Source organism: Lagopus muta, chromosome 2 (assembly GCF_023343835.1).
Source record: "Lagopus muta isolate bLagMut1 chromosome 2, bLagMut1 primary, whole genome shotgun sequence".
In the NCBI taxonomy this organism is placed as follows: domain Eukaryota; kingdom Metazoa; phylum Chordata; class Aves; order Galliformes; family Phasianidae; genus Lagopus; species Lagopus muta.
Window position 1 is genome coordinate 27,879,304 of NC_064434.1, and position 18,509 is coordinate 27,897,812.

General features: G+C 38.0%; 1 protein-coding gene across 8 annotated transcripts in view; it reads left to right on the plus strand.

Moving 5' to 3' along the window:
* The first annotated feature begins 628 nt into the window (after positions 1-628).
* COL19A1 (collagen type XIX alpha 1 chain) overlaps positions 629-18,509 on the plus strand; it is a 188,813-nt gene continuing 170,932 nt past the window's right edge. For 4 of the 8 annotated variants that reach the window (XR_007375265.1, XR_007375264.1, XM_048936534.1 and 1 more), the window contains exons 1-4: positions 631-849; positions 2,865-2,994; positions 9,938-10,012; positions 10,388-10,487. Coding sequence is in view for 6 of the 8 variants with exons in the window: in XM_048936534.1 (XP_048792491.1) it covers positions 2,901-2,994; positions 9,938-10,012; positions 10,388-10,487 (269 nt within the window). In the remaining 2 variants the exon portion in view is untranslated. The other 4 variants (XM_048936539.1, XM_048936538.1, XM_048936535.1 and 1 more) reach the window with 4 other exon arrangements.

Below are 18,509 nucleotides of genomic sequence, written 5' to 3' on the forward strand. Positions count from 1 at the left end.
ATGTTCATTACCCTTCATTCAGTAGACACCACCTTTCTTTTTTTGTCCCGTCAAAACAATTCCAATAGGAGATAATGTATGTCCTGAATATATATAAATGATATATGCTTATATAAGCTCTGAATTTGTGTTCTGTGTATGTATATCTTGTCACTTTATTTTTCTATCCCTCTGTCTGGTTTACATTCATGAAATGCAATAAAGAAAACTGCCACAAGCACACAGAACTGAGAAAAGTACACTTTGGCATATCCAGGGGCAGCCCTCAATGTCACTGCTTTATTGTAGACAGATGATAGTGCAGTGAGAGAACATTCTGATTTGTAAATGATGGCTTTAGAAAGGCAGGACAAATGCCAGTAATCTGCTGCGTTTTGCAGCATCAGTGCCGTAAATAGGCATGCTCTCGTGGTTGAACAAATTTTAAATTTATGGTAAGTATAAGCACACGTCATTAATTTTATATAGTTTAAGTGATAATAGCCAGCCTCTGCCAGCATGCTAATGTATGTAATCTGTTCTTTACAGCCCAAAGCCAGATACTCTTTTATTCGCGTGCTCATACTCCGGTAAATTAATTTACACAGAACTGAAGGGGAGGGGGTAGAAAGAAAACATTTTCCGTGCTGTCGCTGCCCCTCGGATATCCGATTGTGTAAAGCGTGTGTCGGGTGGCCGTCCGTCCTGTCCCGCAGCTCCGAGCGGAGTGGGAGGGTCACGCTGCGTGTGACTGATAAGGGCAGCGCTGCATCCCCTCACCGCGCTCCGGAGACGCTCCGCAACTCCTCGGCACGCAGCAGCACGGGCATGTCTGTACTACTGGGGGACGAGCTGGAATAGAAACTAAAGGTAAGTGGCTCGCTATTCGCAATGAGTTGTCTGAACAACTTACCTATGCGCGCACGCTTCAGTATTCCTCTTTTGGTGCTCGTGCAGAATTGTTAGCTAAGTTTGCTGGTGATTTAGTCATATTAACTACATCCAATAGAAACGCGCACAGTAAGCGTTTAACGTGCTGTTATCAGCCTGAGCTGTAGGGGTGCCTGTGGGCGATTACAGATGCATGCTAATGAAAGCAGTCCCGGTACATTTGTAGTAATTTACGAACAAAAAAAAAAAATTAAACCGTTGTAATTCGGCACAGTACTATACATAAACCATGCGGGTACGTATTTACATTTTTCAGCCTATCTGTTAGTGTACGTTGTTCTGATCTGTGCTCGCATAGAGCGGCCTGCATCCCGGCACCGGTACCGTCCCCACCAACAGCGGCACGTGCGGAGGGCACGGCAAACCTACAGGAGGGCAGCGCTGCCGGGCAGCCTCGGGGCTCCTTGGCTGCCATCGCCGGGAGCACCGTGCAGCGCCAGCGGGCCCACCCCGCCGGGGAGCGGAGCGCCGCCCGCCGCCGGGCCGCCTTCCACCTGCCCGCCCCTCGCCGCCGCCGAACAGGAGCGTCGCGGGCCCGGCCGCCGCCCGGAGCTGCCCGCGGGGCGGCGCGGCGGGACCGGCTCCGGCCGCCAGGCGCGGTGCCCTGCGCGGGATGGGGCGAGCGAGAGCCGCCGCTCGCATGCCGGCACCCGGCGCCGTGCGCCGCTCGCACCTGGCGGGGCCGGGGGCCCGGCGGCAGAGGGCTCCCTCGTGCAGCGGGGGCGCCGCGCCACCTTCTCCGGCGGCCCGAGCGTGCTGCTGGCGGCGCTCGGGGGAGGAAGCGTCGGCGGATGCCTACCCCGTCGCTGGTCGGGCCGGGCGAACGGGCAGATTCCGGGCCGAACACCGGCGGGGCTGAAGGAGGGACGGTGAAGGGGACGGGTGGAGGCTGCCCGGTGCCGCGCCGGGCCCACCTCGCCGCGGCGTCGGTCAACCCCTGGCCGCACGCCCCCGGTGTCCGCCCGTTCGTGAGTTCGTGAGGCGTGCCGAAACCAACTCCTTCAGCCGAACCCAACTTCGTCCAAGAGAAACTGAATCGCCGTCGCGTTGCAGTTTGAGCTGCAGGAAGCTCGTCCTGCAGCCTCAGGTGTGCTCGCCGTGTGAAGAGGGAGCGGGTGGCCAAGCGCGGAGCTGCGGGGGGTGAGCGTGAGGTAGCGACCTGCAGGAGCCCTCCAGAGAACAAGGGCTGGCACCGCAGCTCCGTGCTCGTAAAGCAGATGCGGGAAATTAACTGATAATGGTGCTTGAAGTGTGCTCACCGTGCTGCTGTTGAGGAGGCTAGGAAAGTTAATTGGGTGGTCAGTGTCAGCACATGTGACTGAGAGTGGCTCTGCTGAGGGGTCTCGCAAAGATAATTCTGAAGTATACGTATAGGATTTGCTTTTCTTAACACAAGTTGTGGTTAAAAGAGTATTTGTCACTTTCTGTGTTTCATTGGATTCATGTGTTTCTAGAAGTTAGTTGGCTTGGAGAAAAGCTGATATGCATAGAGCCTGAAGGACGAGTTGTTATAGCTGGATTGTGCTTCTGTGGTGCTTAACCTGTGAACTCAGCACAGGTAGTGCCAGGCACCTGGGTGCTCTGTGCCAAGGAGAAGCGTCGTATTTCTGTTTGTTTGCACATGCAGGTGTAACACGTTGTCCTTGTTCAGTGTGATGGTTGGGTGCTCAGCAGCTCTTGGTAGCACAGTGACACCGGTTACATTAGGGTATTTAAAACTGAGATCTCAGGGGAAAAGTAAAACTGGTCATTACTAATAATAATTGCCTTCACAGCGAGAACTGAAAGAATATTTCTAAATTTACTTCAGTCTATTTTTATAGCTCCTCAAAATAGATAAATCATATGCTTTGTATATGACTAGTGGTTTACCCTTTTCCTTACAGTTTGAGAGAAGCAGGGATTGTTCTGAATATGTTTATCTTCTGTTTCAGATTTGTGGCTGATTGTTCACATGTGTCCGGGGGGAGATGAAGTGCATTGGATCCTGCACAGTTTGGCTTTGCATGGCAGTCATCCTGCTCTTCCCTGCTTCTACTGCTGTGGCTGTCAGTGACCAGACAGGTACTCCTATTTTTCTTTCACATCACTGCCCAAAGGCATAAATTCTGATACTCAGCCTGTAGACAAATAAGAACAATACATGGGAAATTAAATACAAACAAATCTAGAAAATATATATATATATTTTAACATTTTTTTGTGACAATGTATAAATTTGAAGTAGTTCACAAGCAGTCTTTCAGATGCTTGAAAGATTCACATTTGGAAGCAGTTGTACTTCCTAGGAGTTGGGTTTTTTTTCTTTTTTTTTTTTAAATTAACTTACTATAGAAAGCAAGATTCTAAATCAGGGCTTGCAAAACTTATGTGGACAAAATCATGTGGCTTTATTGTAGATAAGTGGTTACACTGATCTAAACAACCTAATGCTCATGTTAACCTAGCCTAAAGTTAATCCTCAAATCACGTCATGTGCTTCATAGACATACAGTGAGACAAGATCTTGTACCTAAGAAAGGGAACAGTGGGAAAGAAGAATATAATTAAATTGTTTACTGTAAAAGCTGTTGCCCATCTTCTGCAAATACTCTCATGCTTCTCCACTTTCCTCTCTCTCTCTCACTGTCTACATTATCTTGTTCTGCTACACTCCTACTTCACCACACTTGGTGAAGCGTCAAATTTTGTTTGAAAAGCACATTGTGTGTGGAATTGTCAGTTTTCTAGAAGTGCTCAGCATAACATATACCTTAACTTTCTAGAATTTTCCTTCAGTTATTGGAAAGGAGAATGTATTAATTACTATTTAGACTGAGATTAAAAGTTACTGTTTCTTTTGCAGAAGATGAAATGTATTTGTAGTAATGCTGGTGGAAGATAATAGGATCTGTATATACACAGTAGCTTTGTATCTCTGCAACACCTTTGAAACTCATGCCCCAATAATGTAAAAGTCAGTTTCTAGCATAATAATCACGTTATTTCTCCAGTAAACAATAAATACTACCACTCGTTAACTATTAAATGTAATGTGTAGGCTTTGGACTCCAGTAATGCATTGTGAAGAATCTGCATATAACTTTAAGTTATATTCACTTTTTGTGTTAGAGTCACTTTTTGCCTTCTGTGTTTAGGGCAGCAAAGCTAAATTCTTCAGCAGTAAGTTATTCTTAACCCCTGAAGGAGAGTGAGAATGGCCACATGATTATCCTCTGATTATCCTCTTTGATCATATGGAAGAGTCAAAATAGGTTGTCTTCTCTTTTGTTGCTACCTAGTGCATTACAGAAGGGAAGTTTTACATAAGAGTAGAAGAAAATGAGAGCACAATGCTCCCTAATGATGTAAATAGATACATTTGCAACATTTTTTTTCTAATGAAAAGATATCTCAGGAAAAAGTAAGCCCTTCATACAAGTTGTGACAGATAAGCTGAACCACTTGTGAACAGTAAGTCTGAACTAGGTTCTAAGTTTGTTTTTGTAAAGCTAGAAGGGAGGTGGAAATTTAGCCTAACCTGATGGCTAGAAATTGATCAAGTATGAGTCCAATAAAACTTCACTGATGTGAAGAAGAGGGGGTGAACCTCTCCTGAGAACAACTAAATGTGTACAACTGAGAGAGGCTTCTGCAGGATGAGGTGATACGTGCAGATGGTGAAGAATAACGAGTAGATAGCTGCCAGCATGTGTGGGTCTGCCAACAGCAGGGAATAAACTTTGAGTGAAGCTTTAAGGTGATAACAGGAAAAAGACTTCGGTAGAGGCTGAAAAGTGTAGAAAACATACAGAATGAAATGTAAGTAACAGACCAGAAAGCAGAAGATGAGAAAGAACAGCCTTTGCAAAGCCAGTGGTAAAGGGTGCTGGTGCATTTGCTGATTGCTGTTAAATCTGTGTCATTCAGTGGAACTCAGTATTTTGTGTTGCAAAACTCTTTTGAGTCCTACAAATTGGTTGTGTGCATATTTGAAGAAGAGAGAAATATCTAGTCTCCTCTATTTCTTAATTTCACTCATCAACCAACTCTTGGGCCTTCATTCTCTCCCATGTACCAGTTCTGAATGGATTTGCTTCTGTCCTTCAGGACCTGCCCAGGTTTCTTCTTTTTCTTGCAGTGTATGCATAATGTTTGTTTCTCACTAGGCTAATGTAAATGTTTTTTTCTTTTCTGGCAAAGCTCATTTAGATAGATATTTGGATTATTGTGTTTGTATTCTAAAATTTCTTTCTGGATCATCCTGAATCGAATAGATAGTCTTCAGAATGAGGAAAAACTAACCTTGATTTGAAGAGAGGGAAAAAAAAAAGTATTTATGGAAGGAAAACTACTGCAAGAGAAAGGATCAATTTGTATATACACATAGGAAAGAGACTGCTGAGAAGGCATTCTGGATCTACTGTGGGACTTGTTGATTTGATACTTTGTTGAATAAATACTAGTATTGGGAAAAGCATCAGAGCGGGTCTTCTTGGAGTGGTTCTCCTTAGGCTCTAAGCAAGGATTTCTGTCAGTTTTCACTTTTCAGAAGCTTTGGTGTGCTAATCATTCATCAGAAGGAAGCACTTAATACATTCCAATGATAGAATATGGTGAACTGAAGGTAAAGGATTCCACAGTCTGATTTGTTAACTGACTTCAGGAGTATTTTCATAACAGAAAGTTTTTATTGTTGGGAGTTCTTGGCTTGAGCTCTTTTTGGAATGACACATGAAGTTCTAATCTGATCATTCCTAAATGCTCCATATTGAGAATATTAATGCTCTGTCTCATTCCCAGATCACTGTTGCTTTTTCAGCTTTCTTATATAATCAATCCTTTTTAAAGTCACTTGGTAACCCATGAAAAATGTAGCATAAATAAAGTCTTGGGACTGCCAGTCATGGTGAATTTCCATTGCCTTTTGACATGGAATGTGTTGTCAAATCTATTGGCTCTAGATCATAATTTCAGATAGGCAATTTAACCCAAATACAGTGAATGGTTTCAGGCATGCAAATTGGTTCAGCTCTTCAGTTTTCATATTTTAGTGCAGCTAGATAATTCTTAAAATCAAGATAAAGTCTCTGTAGTCACTCTCATATGAAACGTGTTCATATTCTTAATACCATGAGTGTTTAAACTCTTAGACTGAATGTTTAAAGTTTGATTCACAGCCTATTGTCAGTGTTGCAAAGTTTAAATGACTATGCCACCCTTGGATTCTTTAATTCATGGGTAGATAGCAAGCTTTCTTTGGCAGTGAAGAAGGAGCTTTGAGTATCAGGAAGGATATGGCTCCTGAAAGCCTGCACACTGTGGAAAGACTTCAGCTAGTGAGTAAGTAGTACAGAGAAACTGAAACCATAAAGGGAAACAACTACACATTCCCTCAGAGAAAAGCCTGTACACTAGATCAGCCCATTTATTCATGGAAAGCAAGAGAAAGGAAAAATAATTCCTGTAGCCAAGATATCCACCTAAATATAGTCTTGTTTTTCTACTACCTTCAGTTCCACATGAAAGAATAGTTTTCCAAGGTGTAGTTTAGGCATCCTAATACTTGAACTCAGATTTCTTAATTCCTGCTACCAAAGCTGTGATGCTATTTACATAAGTGTCTAAATAGTCACCAGGACTTGGACTTCTTTCCTGTATCAGTGAAATTATATATTCAGTCTCTCGTCCTCTTCCCACCTTTGGTTTTATTAATATTTCTATTGTCACGCAATTAAGTAGTAAGTGGTTTACAGTATAGAAAGAGAAGAAAAAAGTGACATTTCATTTTCTGATAGAGCTTTATGTAAGGCTAAATGTATGTAAGCTAACTGGGGCTTCTGCTGCTAGGCCACATTTATTTGAACAGTTCTGCTTTCTGATAGAAACATCAGTGCCCTCAGAATGTTCATGTACGTGGTGTTTTCAGCTGCTAACTTCACTTAAACATGAACTTTACAGGTGTTTACCTGCTAGGTTAATCATAAAGTGAATCTAGATATTTCAGATTACTCCTGACCTAGGGAAACAAGAGTGCCTATTGGAAGCTACAGTTCCTAGTCAGATGTGCATTGCTTTCTGTCAGTGTGAAGCATGTACCAGAGTCTCCAGTGTCCCAGTTTTCATAGAAATCAGTGTTTGGCATGGGACCCAGGGGGAAGCTATCCTGAGCTTCAGCAAGGGCTCTGATCAGAGCAAGAACTCAGAATATGATGAGCATGTTACAGAAGAGAAATGTAGATGTAACCCTGTTACTTTGAACATAGCTTTGTTTGTTTGTTTGTTTGTTTGTATGAAGCTGTTAAAAAAATGTTTTCCTTGTTAGCTTCTCAGTGGAGAACAAGATGATCACAATAATTTGTGATAGGCCTGCCTGACCCACACAGATACGTGTTTTTGAATTGATTATGTTGATTTTATAATAACTTTCTTTGTAGACTTCAATGATTTCTAAGGATGAAGGTCTGCAATTTATTGTATGGGAAGATCTAGTTAATTTATAGGTATGTTAACTTCAACTTCAGTTTCACCGTTCTCATAATATGAATCGTGGGCTTATCCATATAAGCTCAGTTCTATCACATGTGGAGGAGTCTACTGTATGAATCTAAGCTTGTTATTTTTACTACTACCTTAGTTTTGCACTCATGTATTATAATGGAGGTGGTAGTTGTGTGTGGTTTGTATGCCTGATAAGGGGTTTGTCTTATTCTTTTTCTTTCCTAAATGCCTTCATGTGAATCTTCTAATTCAGTAACCCACAGGCTGAATGTGTAAACTGACTGCTTTGTCTCAGGCCAAAGAATTTAAGAGTCTGCCAGCAGTACTAAAAATCTTGGAAGAGACTAACTTTTTGACTGCACAAACTATAGAAAGAATTTCCATCAATCTATAGCAATTACAGTTATGAGTCTTGATATGGAGAGCTTTTTGGATTTTAATATTTTATGACTTTGTCTTAACTCTCTGGTGAAATAGTATTAGGCAAAAAGAGTGTACCAGCAGCATAAACAGGAAGAAAAATGATAGTAACTCTTTCAGTTTATCTGAGGATATGGAAAACAACCAAATAAATAACATTTGCATGGCCTGTCTATGGACTGTTATGAAACTGATAAAAATAGGTCCACAGTCCAGTCTGTGGCATGTAAGGAATCATTGCTATCATCTGGATAACAGAAATTAAGGCTTTTATTCTTTATTTGGAGTTGTAGGAAAGTGGCTGGTGGGAATAAAATAAATTCCGCATCCCTCATGAAAGTTAACAGTGGAGGAAAAAGAGCACATTTCATAGCAGTTTGAAGTAAAATCTAAAACAGGTTGTATCTGGCTGCTTTTCTTGTAAATACTGTAGAATAATTCAGCTGAAAACAGAATCTTCCTACAGTCTTCGTTAATTTAAAAAAATAAAACAAACAAACAAAAAAACCCCTCATCAAGATGATTATTAGAGTATGCATGCTACTCTGCCTTCAGCCATAACAGGCTTTCTTTACACCAACATGCTTATTGTAGCTATACTTCTGTAAATCTACAGGAACAATGTTCATAGCTCTAGAGTATCTATAGATGAAAAATATTAGCTTAATAATCTTTATGAATGATTGAAATATCAGATTTGTATATTGCGGAGTATTTAAGGTGAACCTGTTTCTGTACCGTTAGCGTGTGTATAGTAAGTGGTGTATTCAGATTGCTATGTTAGTATGTAATTCCAGTGAATGCATTTCACACTACATAAAGCTCCCCCCAGTCCAAGAGTGATGAAAGATTTCATTTCAGTTTCTGAGATTTTGGCATTAATATTTTTAATGCTTCTGCATCCTTTGCTTGGGGAAGGGAATTTATGATGGGAGTTACAGTTATTTTCAACATGTATGTTTCTTATTTCTCGTAAAATTTTCTTCCTATGTGTATCTATATCTATATAAGTAAAATGCTTAGTTCTGTAAATGCATATAAGCACGAAGGAAGAAAAGAATAAATTGCCTTATTGCCTTTGAAATAAATCAAATTATAGGTGATGTTTCTTGTAGATTGTAGTGTAGACATCAAGGATGTGGTATCAAGTGGCACTTGATTCATCTTGCATAAAATGTCTTCACGGAGATCTGAGCTTAATAAGCATATAGGCCAAATCCTGTTTGTTTCATGGTTAGAATTTAGTTGTGTTGTTTAAAAAGCTTGAAGAAAAAGCCCTATTTTTGACTCATACATTAAAGGAATGTTTCTTTGTATTTGCTTCTTAAAAGTGTGTATTCCACTGAATATTATATAAAAAAAACCAAAACCTCTGAGCAAATTGAATGCAGTATAATAACACATTGTTTATTCTAAGCATTTGGCTGGAGATAACCTTAGAATTTACCATGTTCCAAATTTATAGAACATTGTTTGTTTACCTAAATACTTTGGTTCAGACTTAATCCCCTGCAAAGCTGCTTAATTTTCAACCACTTTTTTCAAAGTCTAAATGTTGCTTGCATTGTTCATTATATGATATGCTCATATCCTTGTTAATCCACATTTTGAAATTAATGTTCGCTGAAGTAACAATTGATTATTGCCATGGTAATCGTGCATTTATTCTTTACTGTTGCATGTTTCTTGATCGAGAAAATATTACAATGAAAAAGAATTTTTCTAATGATATAACCAGGAGGAAACAACTACAACAGCAACAAGAACTTAGTTGTTTCTACTTTTATATGTTACTGAGGATGGAAAGAGCTTAGTAAGAACTTTGTATTTTACTTCTGCTGCTGTCATTCATGACAGCATGAGCATCAATCCTAAACAGCTGAATTAAAACAGGGTAAAATTTATGTCTGCTTATATTAATGGAAGTATACATGAAATCTGAAATATTACTGCTGTCATTTAAATTTTGTAATTTATGTCCTATGTTCAAAAGATAAAGGAACCAGGTAATCTTTCTTGTTACTGTGACTGTCACTGTCATGGTGGTTTGTTCTGATTCATTTTTATTTGATAGAATTTTATGATTTTAAATTGTGTTCTCTTCAAGGTTCTGGGTGTCCTTTAATGAAAACAGCTATTCATCATCTCAAACAAATCAACAGAGACAGTCTTGATGTTTCAGGTAAATGGTTTCAGTTAATATCAAGAGCAAAATACCTAAATCCATTGACTAGGAGTGGAAATAAAGATAGTTTCTAATGCTGCTGGCTTAAAAAACCTCATACAACTTGTTATCATCATGCTCCAAAAACAGCTGTTGTTAGGAAAGTGATATTAAAGTTGGAAACTATTGGTTGAAGTTCTATAGACATGCTTCATTCCATTTTCTTTTTTTTCCTAATGGTCTTTGTTAATGGCAGTGCAAATAATAATAGGAAATAACTGATCATTTATCAGGTAGCAAAGTTAGTTTCAACTACTGTGTGAATTTTGCAGTGATAGTTTCTTCTGTTGATTAAAACAAAAATAAACTAAATCAGTGTATCATACTTTGCAGGGTTTGATCTCACAGAAAGCTTTTCTTTGCGACAAACGTCTTGTGGAGGGGTAAAAGTCTGTTTTAAACTGGGAAGCGCTCCTCTCATCAGAGAAACAAAGTAAGTAAGGTATTGCTTTCATCCTAGAGTCTTTAATAAATGGAGCTCAAAGTGGGTACTACTTATGATCTGGAACACTAAGCAATATATCCAAGGATACCACAGAAAGATAAGTATGTCAATTTTTAGGCATTTGCATCCATTATAGTTTTTATTTTGGGAAGCAGTCTGATTCAAAAGTTTCCTTTTCTGAAAACCAGAAGTATCTAGTAGAGAGTCAATTGGAAGTGTAGTGTTCTCAACCTGTGATTCGAATACAGAAAACTCTACTGTTTATACTCAAAGGTCTACAAAACCAAAAGAAACAGATAAGTTTCATAGTATGACATGAAGTGTTTACTAGTCTTCCCTTTATGAAATTCAATGCTTGCAGGGTTAAAATGAGTCACTGTTTCCTTAAGCGCTGTTTTTATAGCTGTGTCCTTTCAGTGACTTTTACATCTTTCCTTTGTTCACCAACAAAATGGCTGGTACTCAGTGTAGAGGTGAAACTTGGTAGTGTGCTATTCTGACACAAGATGAAAGGCTGAAGCTGCATGAAAAGTCAAAAGGAAGGTGCAGAGGGACAAGGTACAAAGGTACAATGGAACTGGAAAGACTTAAGATTTCGCTGGGGCAAGGAAATGGTGAGATACAGTTAGAAATGTAGTTTCAAGTTCCACATCCTTGGACAGTGAAGAGAAAGAGAATCTTTTCAGAGCTTCGTGGTTGTGATGTGCTCTGAGTCATGGTACTGCAGTTTCAGTACAGTGTGTTCCTGTGATAATGTGGGAAGCAACTGTGTTGAGTACTGGGTATTCTCTGGTGCAAGAGTTCTGACTCTTGGTTGTGTAAGGAAAAAATACACCCGAGCCCTCAGAATTCCCCTTTGGTTGGATCCTGGGAAAAGTGATGTGAGCACCAGAAGATCAGGAACTGAAAGAGAAAGTCAAAAGAAGAATTGGAGAGGCCCAGACACTAAAGTAATCCTCGGGAGCGAAGAATGGTTGAAGAAATATAACTTTTTTTTTTTTTCTAGTTTACTATAGTCATTTTTTTATTTTTTAAGGTATTGGATTCTGTAAATATTAAATTTGTGTGTTGTGTAATTCTTTAAAATTATATCATAACTGCATTTTCTAGTATATTTTGTTTTCTATTGAAAGAAAAATGACTACAGAAAATTGGTGCAGACAGAGCTCTATTCTAATTAGCATCTTCCTTTCTTCCAGATTTTTATAGATTTATTTTGGGACTATTATTTGAGATAAAAATAAGAATATAGAAAAGTAGAAAATCAAGACAGTAACAGAAAATTTGGGACAATTTTTCTTCTTTAGAAATAGGAAATTGAGTAGAGCTAAGTGTATAATCAAAAATGCATAATGCAAACTGATTTTTTTTAATGAAATTCCAGGAAAATAACAAAATTGGAATAAAAGAAAATAAGAATTAAGAGAATGGATTAAAGAAATTTATTTTTAATTCATATTACTTTTTGGAGGAAAGTCATTCCTAAGAGTTTGATATTTTTGAAGCTGTCCAATCCATGATGTTAAGACTGAAAAACGTGAAGTTCTTTACTTGCTATTATTAATAAGCCTGAATACCGATGTCTGTGTTATTTTATTTCATCTTTCAAAAGCAATTATTAATGAAAGCAATGAAAAAATGGTGAAGTCATATTATGGTTGATAGCTGCTGCTTAGCAAAGCCTTAACTCCCAGAAGTTGGAAGGAAATACGGTAGAAAGCAAGAATGCTTCTATTTTTACTTTCCTTATGAGTGGGAGAGAAATTTAACAGATTATTTTTTGTTGTTGTTTATCTGTTCATCTTTTTGACAGTAAGATGACTCTTTGCGACAGAAGTAGGGAAAATGGAAATGGCTGGTTTTCCTTTATTTCCCAAGTACCAATGTCCCAAAATTCTTTGTTCCCTGCCCAAGTTAAAGGAATGCCTGGAGGGCAGGTGGTTTGGCCTTACTACTTTTTATTGTGCTTCTCATATTCCTCTTCCTCTCCATTGTTTTCTTCTGTATATATATTTTGAGAAAAACTGAAGTGGAAGTCTTTCCTTTCCCCTAAAAATCAGTATCCAATAGATGCTTCTGCTGGATGAAGCTGAAATGATAACTTAAAGTTGGATGAAGCCGAAATGAACATAAGTGCTGATGTTTGAATGTAGTTAGACTGAAAAACAATATTGCGTTACTGATGCTAATAATACACGACATGAGCTATTCTGCCAGCTCCCTTGGAATGACACCTTTTATACAAATTACTTTGAACAAAAAATAAAAGAGCTGAAGTGTTTTAACATTGCTGAAAATATTACAGAATTTGCACTAAATCTTATTTCTTAACGGCACAGCCTTGCTTTTGCTTTTTCAAATCTGTTCTCAGAGGGAAATGCATTTCATAATTAAGAATTTACTTTTTTATTTAAAATGTTGTATATGTAACAGCTTTTTGTTACTGAGATAAGAATTCAGACTTTTTTGAAGTATTTCTTCATAGTACTTTTGATTCTCTTCTGAACTTAGACATTGTTTTATTGTTGTTTTTTTTAAAATAAGGGCATATGGCAGTTAGGAGTACAAAGTCAGTCTTTGACATTGTGGGTTTACCAAGAAGCGAGAACTTAAATACCTGGTTATAATTTTATAATTTACTTTATCTCAGATATCCATGTCCAATATCTTCAAGCATATTATTTTATTTAAATCCTCTCCTGGTTCTTTTCAGATTGTGTAGCTCCAGGGCAGTTGTGTTATTAGATGCTCAGAGTTTTTTAGGACCGTTCTGTCTCAGAAAATATGTTAGTAGACGTGGTGTGCAGTAAGTAGCAGGGCAGTGTTTGTTATCCATCTTGCAGGAAACTCAGAGTATCTGATTAAGCTGACTAGCAAGTATCAAGTAACTTGGTATGTCTCCTCTTGCATTTCATTCATTCAGTCGTAGTGTGGGTAATAGAAAGCTATGCTGTGCCATTTTTCTTGTGTGATGCCATTTTAATTTTTTCTCAATGGATCTGGAGTAGTGTTGCACCTATTTATATGTTGTAAATAACTTACAATAAAGTGTCAGCTTGAGAAAACGATTATGTCTATTTATGCTGAATTTTAGTTTAATTTCTTTATCTTTTCTGGAAAGGAAATTCTGTTCGTGTTTTGCCTCGAGGTAGGAGGTGGATAATTTTTTTATGCTCCATATATGTAACTAATTCTAATCTGTGAATATTTTCAGTATGAGTGACTTTTTAATTAAAATACTGTTAGTTATATATTGTTATTGTTATGTGAACATTAGTAAGCATCATTACTTCAGTCAGGAATATGTGAGCCTCTGAATCCTAAAGAAATTAACTCTAAAATACAGAAATGCAAACAGTCTAGTTATTCAATAATAACGATACTAAATATTTTAATTTCATTTCAATACATGCATTATGGAGTCACATTTTGTTAGCTAGAGGTTAATGTATGCTGCCTATGCAGTGTATGTTAGCTTGGCTTTGTGCCCACTGACAGCCATGCAAGGTTCTATGCAGATAGCAACTCACAGATTTGCTGGCAGTATTCAGGACTTCTGAGGTGAGGCATCTTAGACTGGGCTTTGCTCTTTAGTTGTCTCAGAGTAATAAGCGAGATGCTGAAGTAGTTTCACTGTCGTTCTCTGAAAGTGCTTCAGATGTTGGTTGTGCCCACTGGGCTTGCTGGTGGGCCCATTCTTTCTGCTCTGCAATTTCTGTCCAAAGCCAAAAAGGGAAATAGTAAATTGCTTTCATCTGAGTTTCAGAATATTTTTAAGATGGGTTTCACTTGCTTATGAAATCTTAACGGTGTCATTGTTTTCTTATTTTATATTTTGGTTTGATTAAATCACATTAATTTACTGATGTGATTGCAAGAGCTGGCTGATAGAATGTTCTCAGATTTACAGCAATTTAATTACTCATGACTTTTTTAGGAATCCCTCCACATTTGGTCTAAAATAATGAAAAGATCTTGGATTTTGACTGTATTTGGACCACTGAGCACTGTCAGCACTGCTGTCACTTATTGCTGCTGAAAGAGCAGTGACTGCAGCTTGGGCTGTGTTTCGGACAAAGTATTTTCACCCTTTAGTGATGTCTAGTTACCAAGTGCAGAAGTACTGTTACCACTTTTGTCAGTCCTCTCCAGGCTAAAAACAGAAATAAATGATAGAAGAGATAGAAGAAGATATGAATGTGTTTTGTTTGGTTTCGATGGAAACTTTTAAAATTGCAGTATCTGTAATACAGAGTTAAATTTCCTGAACCCAGCTGGCATGTAGCAAGTCAGTTTCTGTGCTCACTTGTAGAAGCCTTTTTATAGCTAGCACTTTGCTCCCAAAGGCACCTATCTCTGAGTGGCTGCCTGAACAAGTGCTGCGAATGGCAGCCCTGCATCCTATAGTGGGGTTGGAACTGTGGATGTTCTTTAAGGTTCCTTCCAACCCAAGCTGTTCTGTGATTTTATGACTTCCTTCTCCAAAAAAAAAAAAAAAAAAAGCCCAGTGATTCACAATAGAATTTAGCTGTCAGTGAACATGTACATGGGTATGACTTCTGATTTGCTTTGTATTGCGTGTATTTTGGTTCAGCCATCTTCTTGAAAAATATTAATATCTATGTATATATATATATGTATATATGTACACTACTTTTAAGTATATATTTCTTAAATATGATACAGATTGGTTAGCTATGCAGTTTGACAGTTTTTAAAAGGTTTCATCAAACATTTCTATAATAATCCAGTTAAGCATTAGAATGGCGATGAGATGGCACCTGTGTTTGGTAGCAGTAATTATAGCTATGCTAACTAGCTTTTATCTGTACTTATTTGAAGTCCTGTTAGCCTTCAGGCTATTTAAATATTAAATAGCTATTTAAGAAAAGCCACCTCCCCTTCCTATATCGTGTATTTATTTGGCATCATTAGAGCTGTTTGAGCCAACAATGCTAAGATTGCAATGTCTGGTATTTTGGTTGTAGGGTATTTTCAAGAAAAGGGCCTTGTCTCTGGAATTTACTACCCAAGTGTGGGAGCCTGAATTTAGTATCAATCCTGATGCTTTCTTCGGGTCTTCCAAAATAGTGGATCAGAAGCTGTGGTGAAGCTGTGGTGACATAACCTTTTTTTTTTTTTTTTTCCACCTCCAATTCTGCTTAAGGGTACTGAAATAATATATTTTGTATCTATTTCTAGAAACATGAAAACTTACTGCATTTTATAAATTGAATTGAACAATTGAAAAAAAAACATATTGGAGCTTTTCCTATCATATAAACACCAGTTCCTTCTTTTCATATCTAAGAAGAAAACTGTTGCCTCTTGAGATGAAAAAAGATAGGACTGTGCTTCTTTTAAAGAACAATAACACAATGTCTTTCCTTTTTCTCCATATTTGGGCTTGTTTCTACCTGACAATTTACAAGATCTCTGCCAACAGCTTTAAAAAATAACAATAAAAAAACCCCAAAGCTAAATTTCAGGCACTAATTGATTTTAAATGCTGAGCTGAGTTTGAATTATATAATCAACATGTGATTTGTTATGCAGGAAGAATCAGGAAAGCAAAAGTAAAGACAGATACAAGCAAAGGAGAAGAATATAGACAAAAGTATTTAATACTTACATTAAAAGCAGATTGTGAAGGAACAAAGATCAGCAAAAACTATTTTAATTATACCACTGACTGTAGAAAATCTGAATTTTTTAACCTTTTGCAAATTCCCCAGGCAGAAGAGCATCTTACCGGTTGAGTTAGTAAGGCAATGTTGGATGAGGCAGACTGTTCTGATTGGATTTTTTGAGTGTTTTTTTTGTCTGTTTTTTTTTTTTTTTTGTTTTGTTTTGTTTTGTTTTTTGTTTTTAAATCTCCCAGCAATGTTTTCAGGCCAGAAAGCTCTCAGAGATCAAGGGAAGGAGTCTTTGGAAAATGTGGATCTCAAGAGGATTTGTCCATAATGTGTGTATTGGGGACCAACAAGTATTTTTTTTGTGGATCCAGATGACTTATGTGCTTCACAGTTTAGGATGAAACTTCAGATAAGCAATAAGGAAACCACAGAAGCACTGAATGACCAAATAACCAAGCAGTTTAATTTCCTTACGTGAAAAGCTTTCCTTAATTTGAAAAACATGTATTTCAGTTTGAATTAGTGTTAGATATTTTTTTCCTCCTAAGATCTTTCTGGCCAAGATTATTTGCCAGAAAAAAAAACTTATTTCATCTTTAGGGTGCTTCTCTTCTGCTCTCGGCCTTGTCTTACACCAGGATCAGTCACACTGGTCTGTGAGGCCACTGGCTGTCACAGTGGCTGTGAGATCTCAGTCAGTCACAGGGGAAGGAGTGGGAATGCAGTGCTGGAGAGGGGCACGCAGGGACTCCATGCAACTCCTGCTCTCAGCAGCCTGCGGTTAGTTTAAGCAAATTTTGAAATTGTATCTTCCAATGAATGGTTTAATCTGCTCTGTAGAAAACAACTCTGCTCTATTTTTCTGTTTTAAAAGAAACAAAACTGTTGTATCCGAGCAATTTTACTTTTCCTATACACTTCTGTATGGAATTCTGCTTTATTTTCATCTGCTATGAGTGCTGAAACTGCGTTTAATGTTCCTTATTGGATCAGATAGAGAAGATTAAAGCATACTGTCATAGATGCAATTGCTAGACAAAGTTATTGTGGTATTAGTTTTCAGATTCAACAAAAGCAATTTACCTGGACACTTCTGGATGATCTTTGTTCAAAAAGTTGGATGCAGTTTAACTTACTGGTATGCTAGCTAAAGAGAACCTTAAGTGAAGCCTTACTGTGGGGAACTCTTGAAAGAGTTCATCTTTTTCTCCCTGCTAGACAAGTTGACTTGTAAAGCCTTTGTGATATTGCTTTGTGTTTTGTTTTTTCCTTTGGATTTTTTTTTTTTTTTAAACAATCTCCAAAGTCTAGGGCAAGGTAATAGTATGAACTAATAAAGAGGCTGCAGACTGAGTATAAAGAGAACTGCGATTGATAAGAATTCCAGTAAGAGTAGTCTAAGACCAAAAATACAGTTGCAAAATTAATATAATTTAAAGTTTTGTTGTTGCCAAGAATAAATACTGGCATGCACAGCGATGTTACAAGCAACCACGCAAAACTGAATGAAATATACTACCTATAATGCATGCAGCTGATGATAGATTATTTCTTCTTTATGTTGTGTGATAGAAGTAGAGATTGAAAGATAATTTATTAGTTTGGCTGATCGTACTGAGAGAATTCAAGTGCCTTTGTCAAATGCATATAATTTCTTCAGCAGAAGCAGTGGTGCCATGTGCTTCATAAGTCATTTATCAGCAGACTGGAAAAAAAAAAGCCTGTTATAAATCAGAGCTTATTCTGTGGCTTTCGTGATTTAACGCTTTGAGAAATGTAGTTTGCATGAGCTACTCTGTCAGGCATTTCTCACAGTGACTAAAATTGTACCTACAAAAAGATATTTGTGCTGATACAGCTGTGTCTACACTGGTGCTTTGGAGTTTAAAGATGTCATAAAAAGTATCATCCGCTTCCCCCACCTCACTCCTCAATTTTTAGCTTTCCTATCTAAAAATAGTTTATGGGCTCTTGTAAAGTTCCCTGGTGCTTTTTATCATTATACTGATTTTCATTTATTTCCAGTTGCTTGTGAAAGACTTTTGCCCTCTAGCATTTCTGTGTGCTTAGCTCTTTGCGGTTTCTAATCATAAAACATACAGATGAAGATAAATATCCAAATATTTACAAATACTATTTTAATTTTGCATGAACTCTATGATTGATGCCATGGATTTTTCGCTTGGAGAGCTGGGTATCAACTGGAGTTTAATTGTACGGAGTCCTTTGCAGCCTTGGGTTAGTTTTGAGAAGTGGCCATATAGATAGCATCTCCACTTGCCCTACTTCTGTGTTACAGAATCTGTCTTCATCTCTAAGTAAGCACTTCAGAAGGTTAAATGAGTATCAATTTAAACTAATCTATGAACCTAAA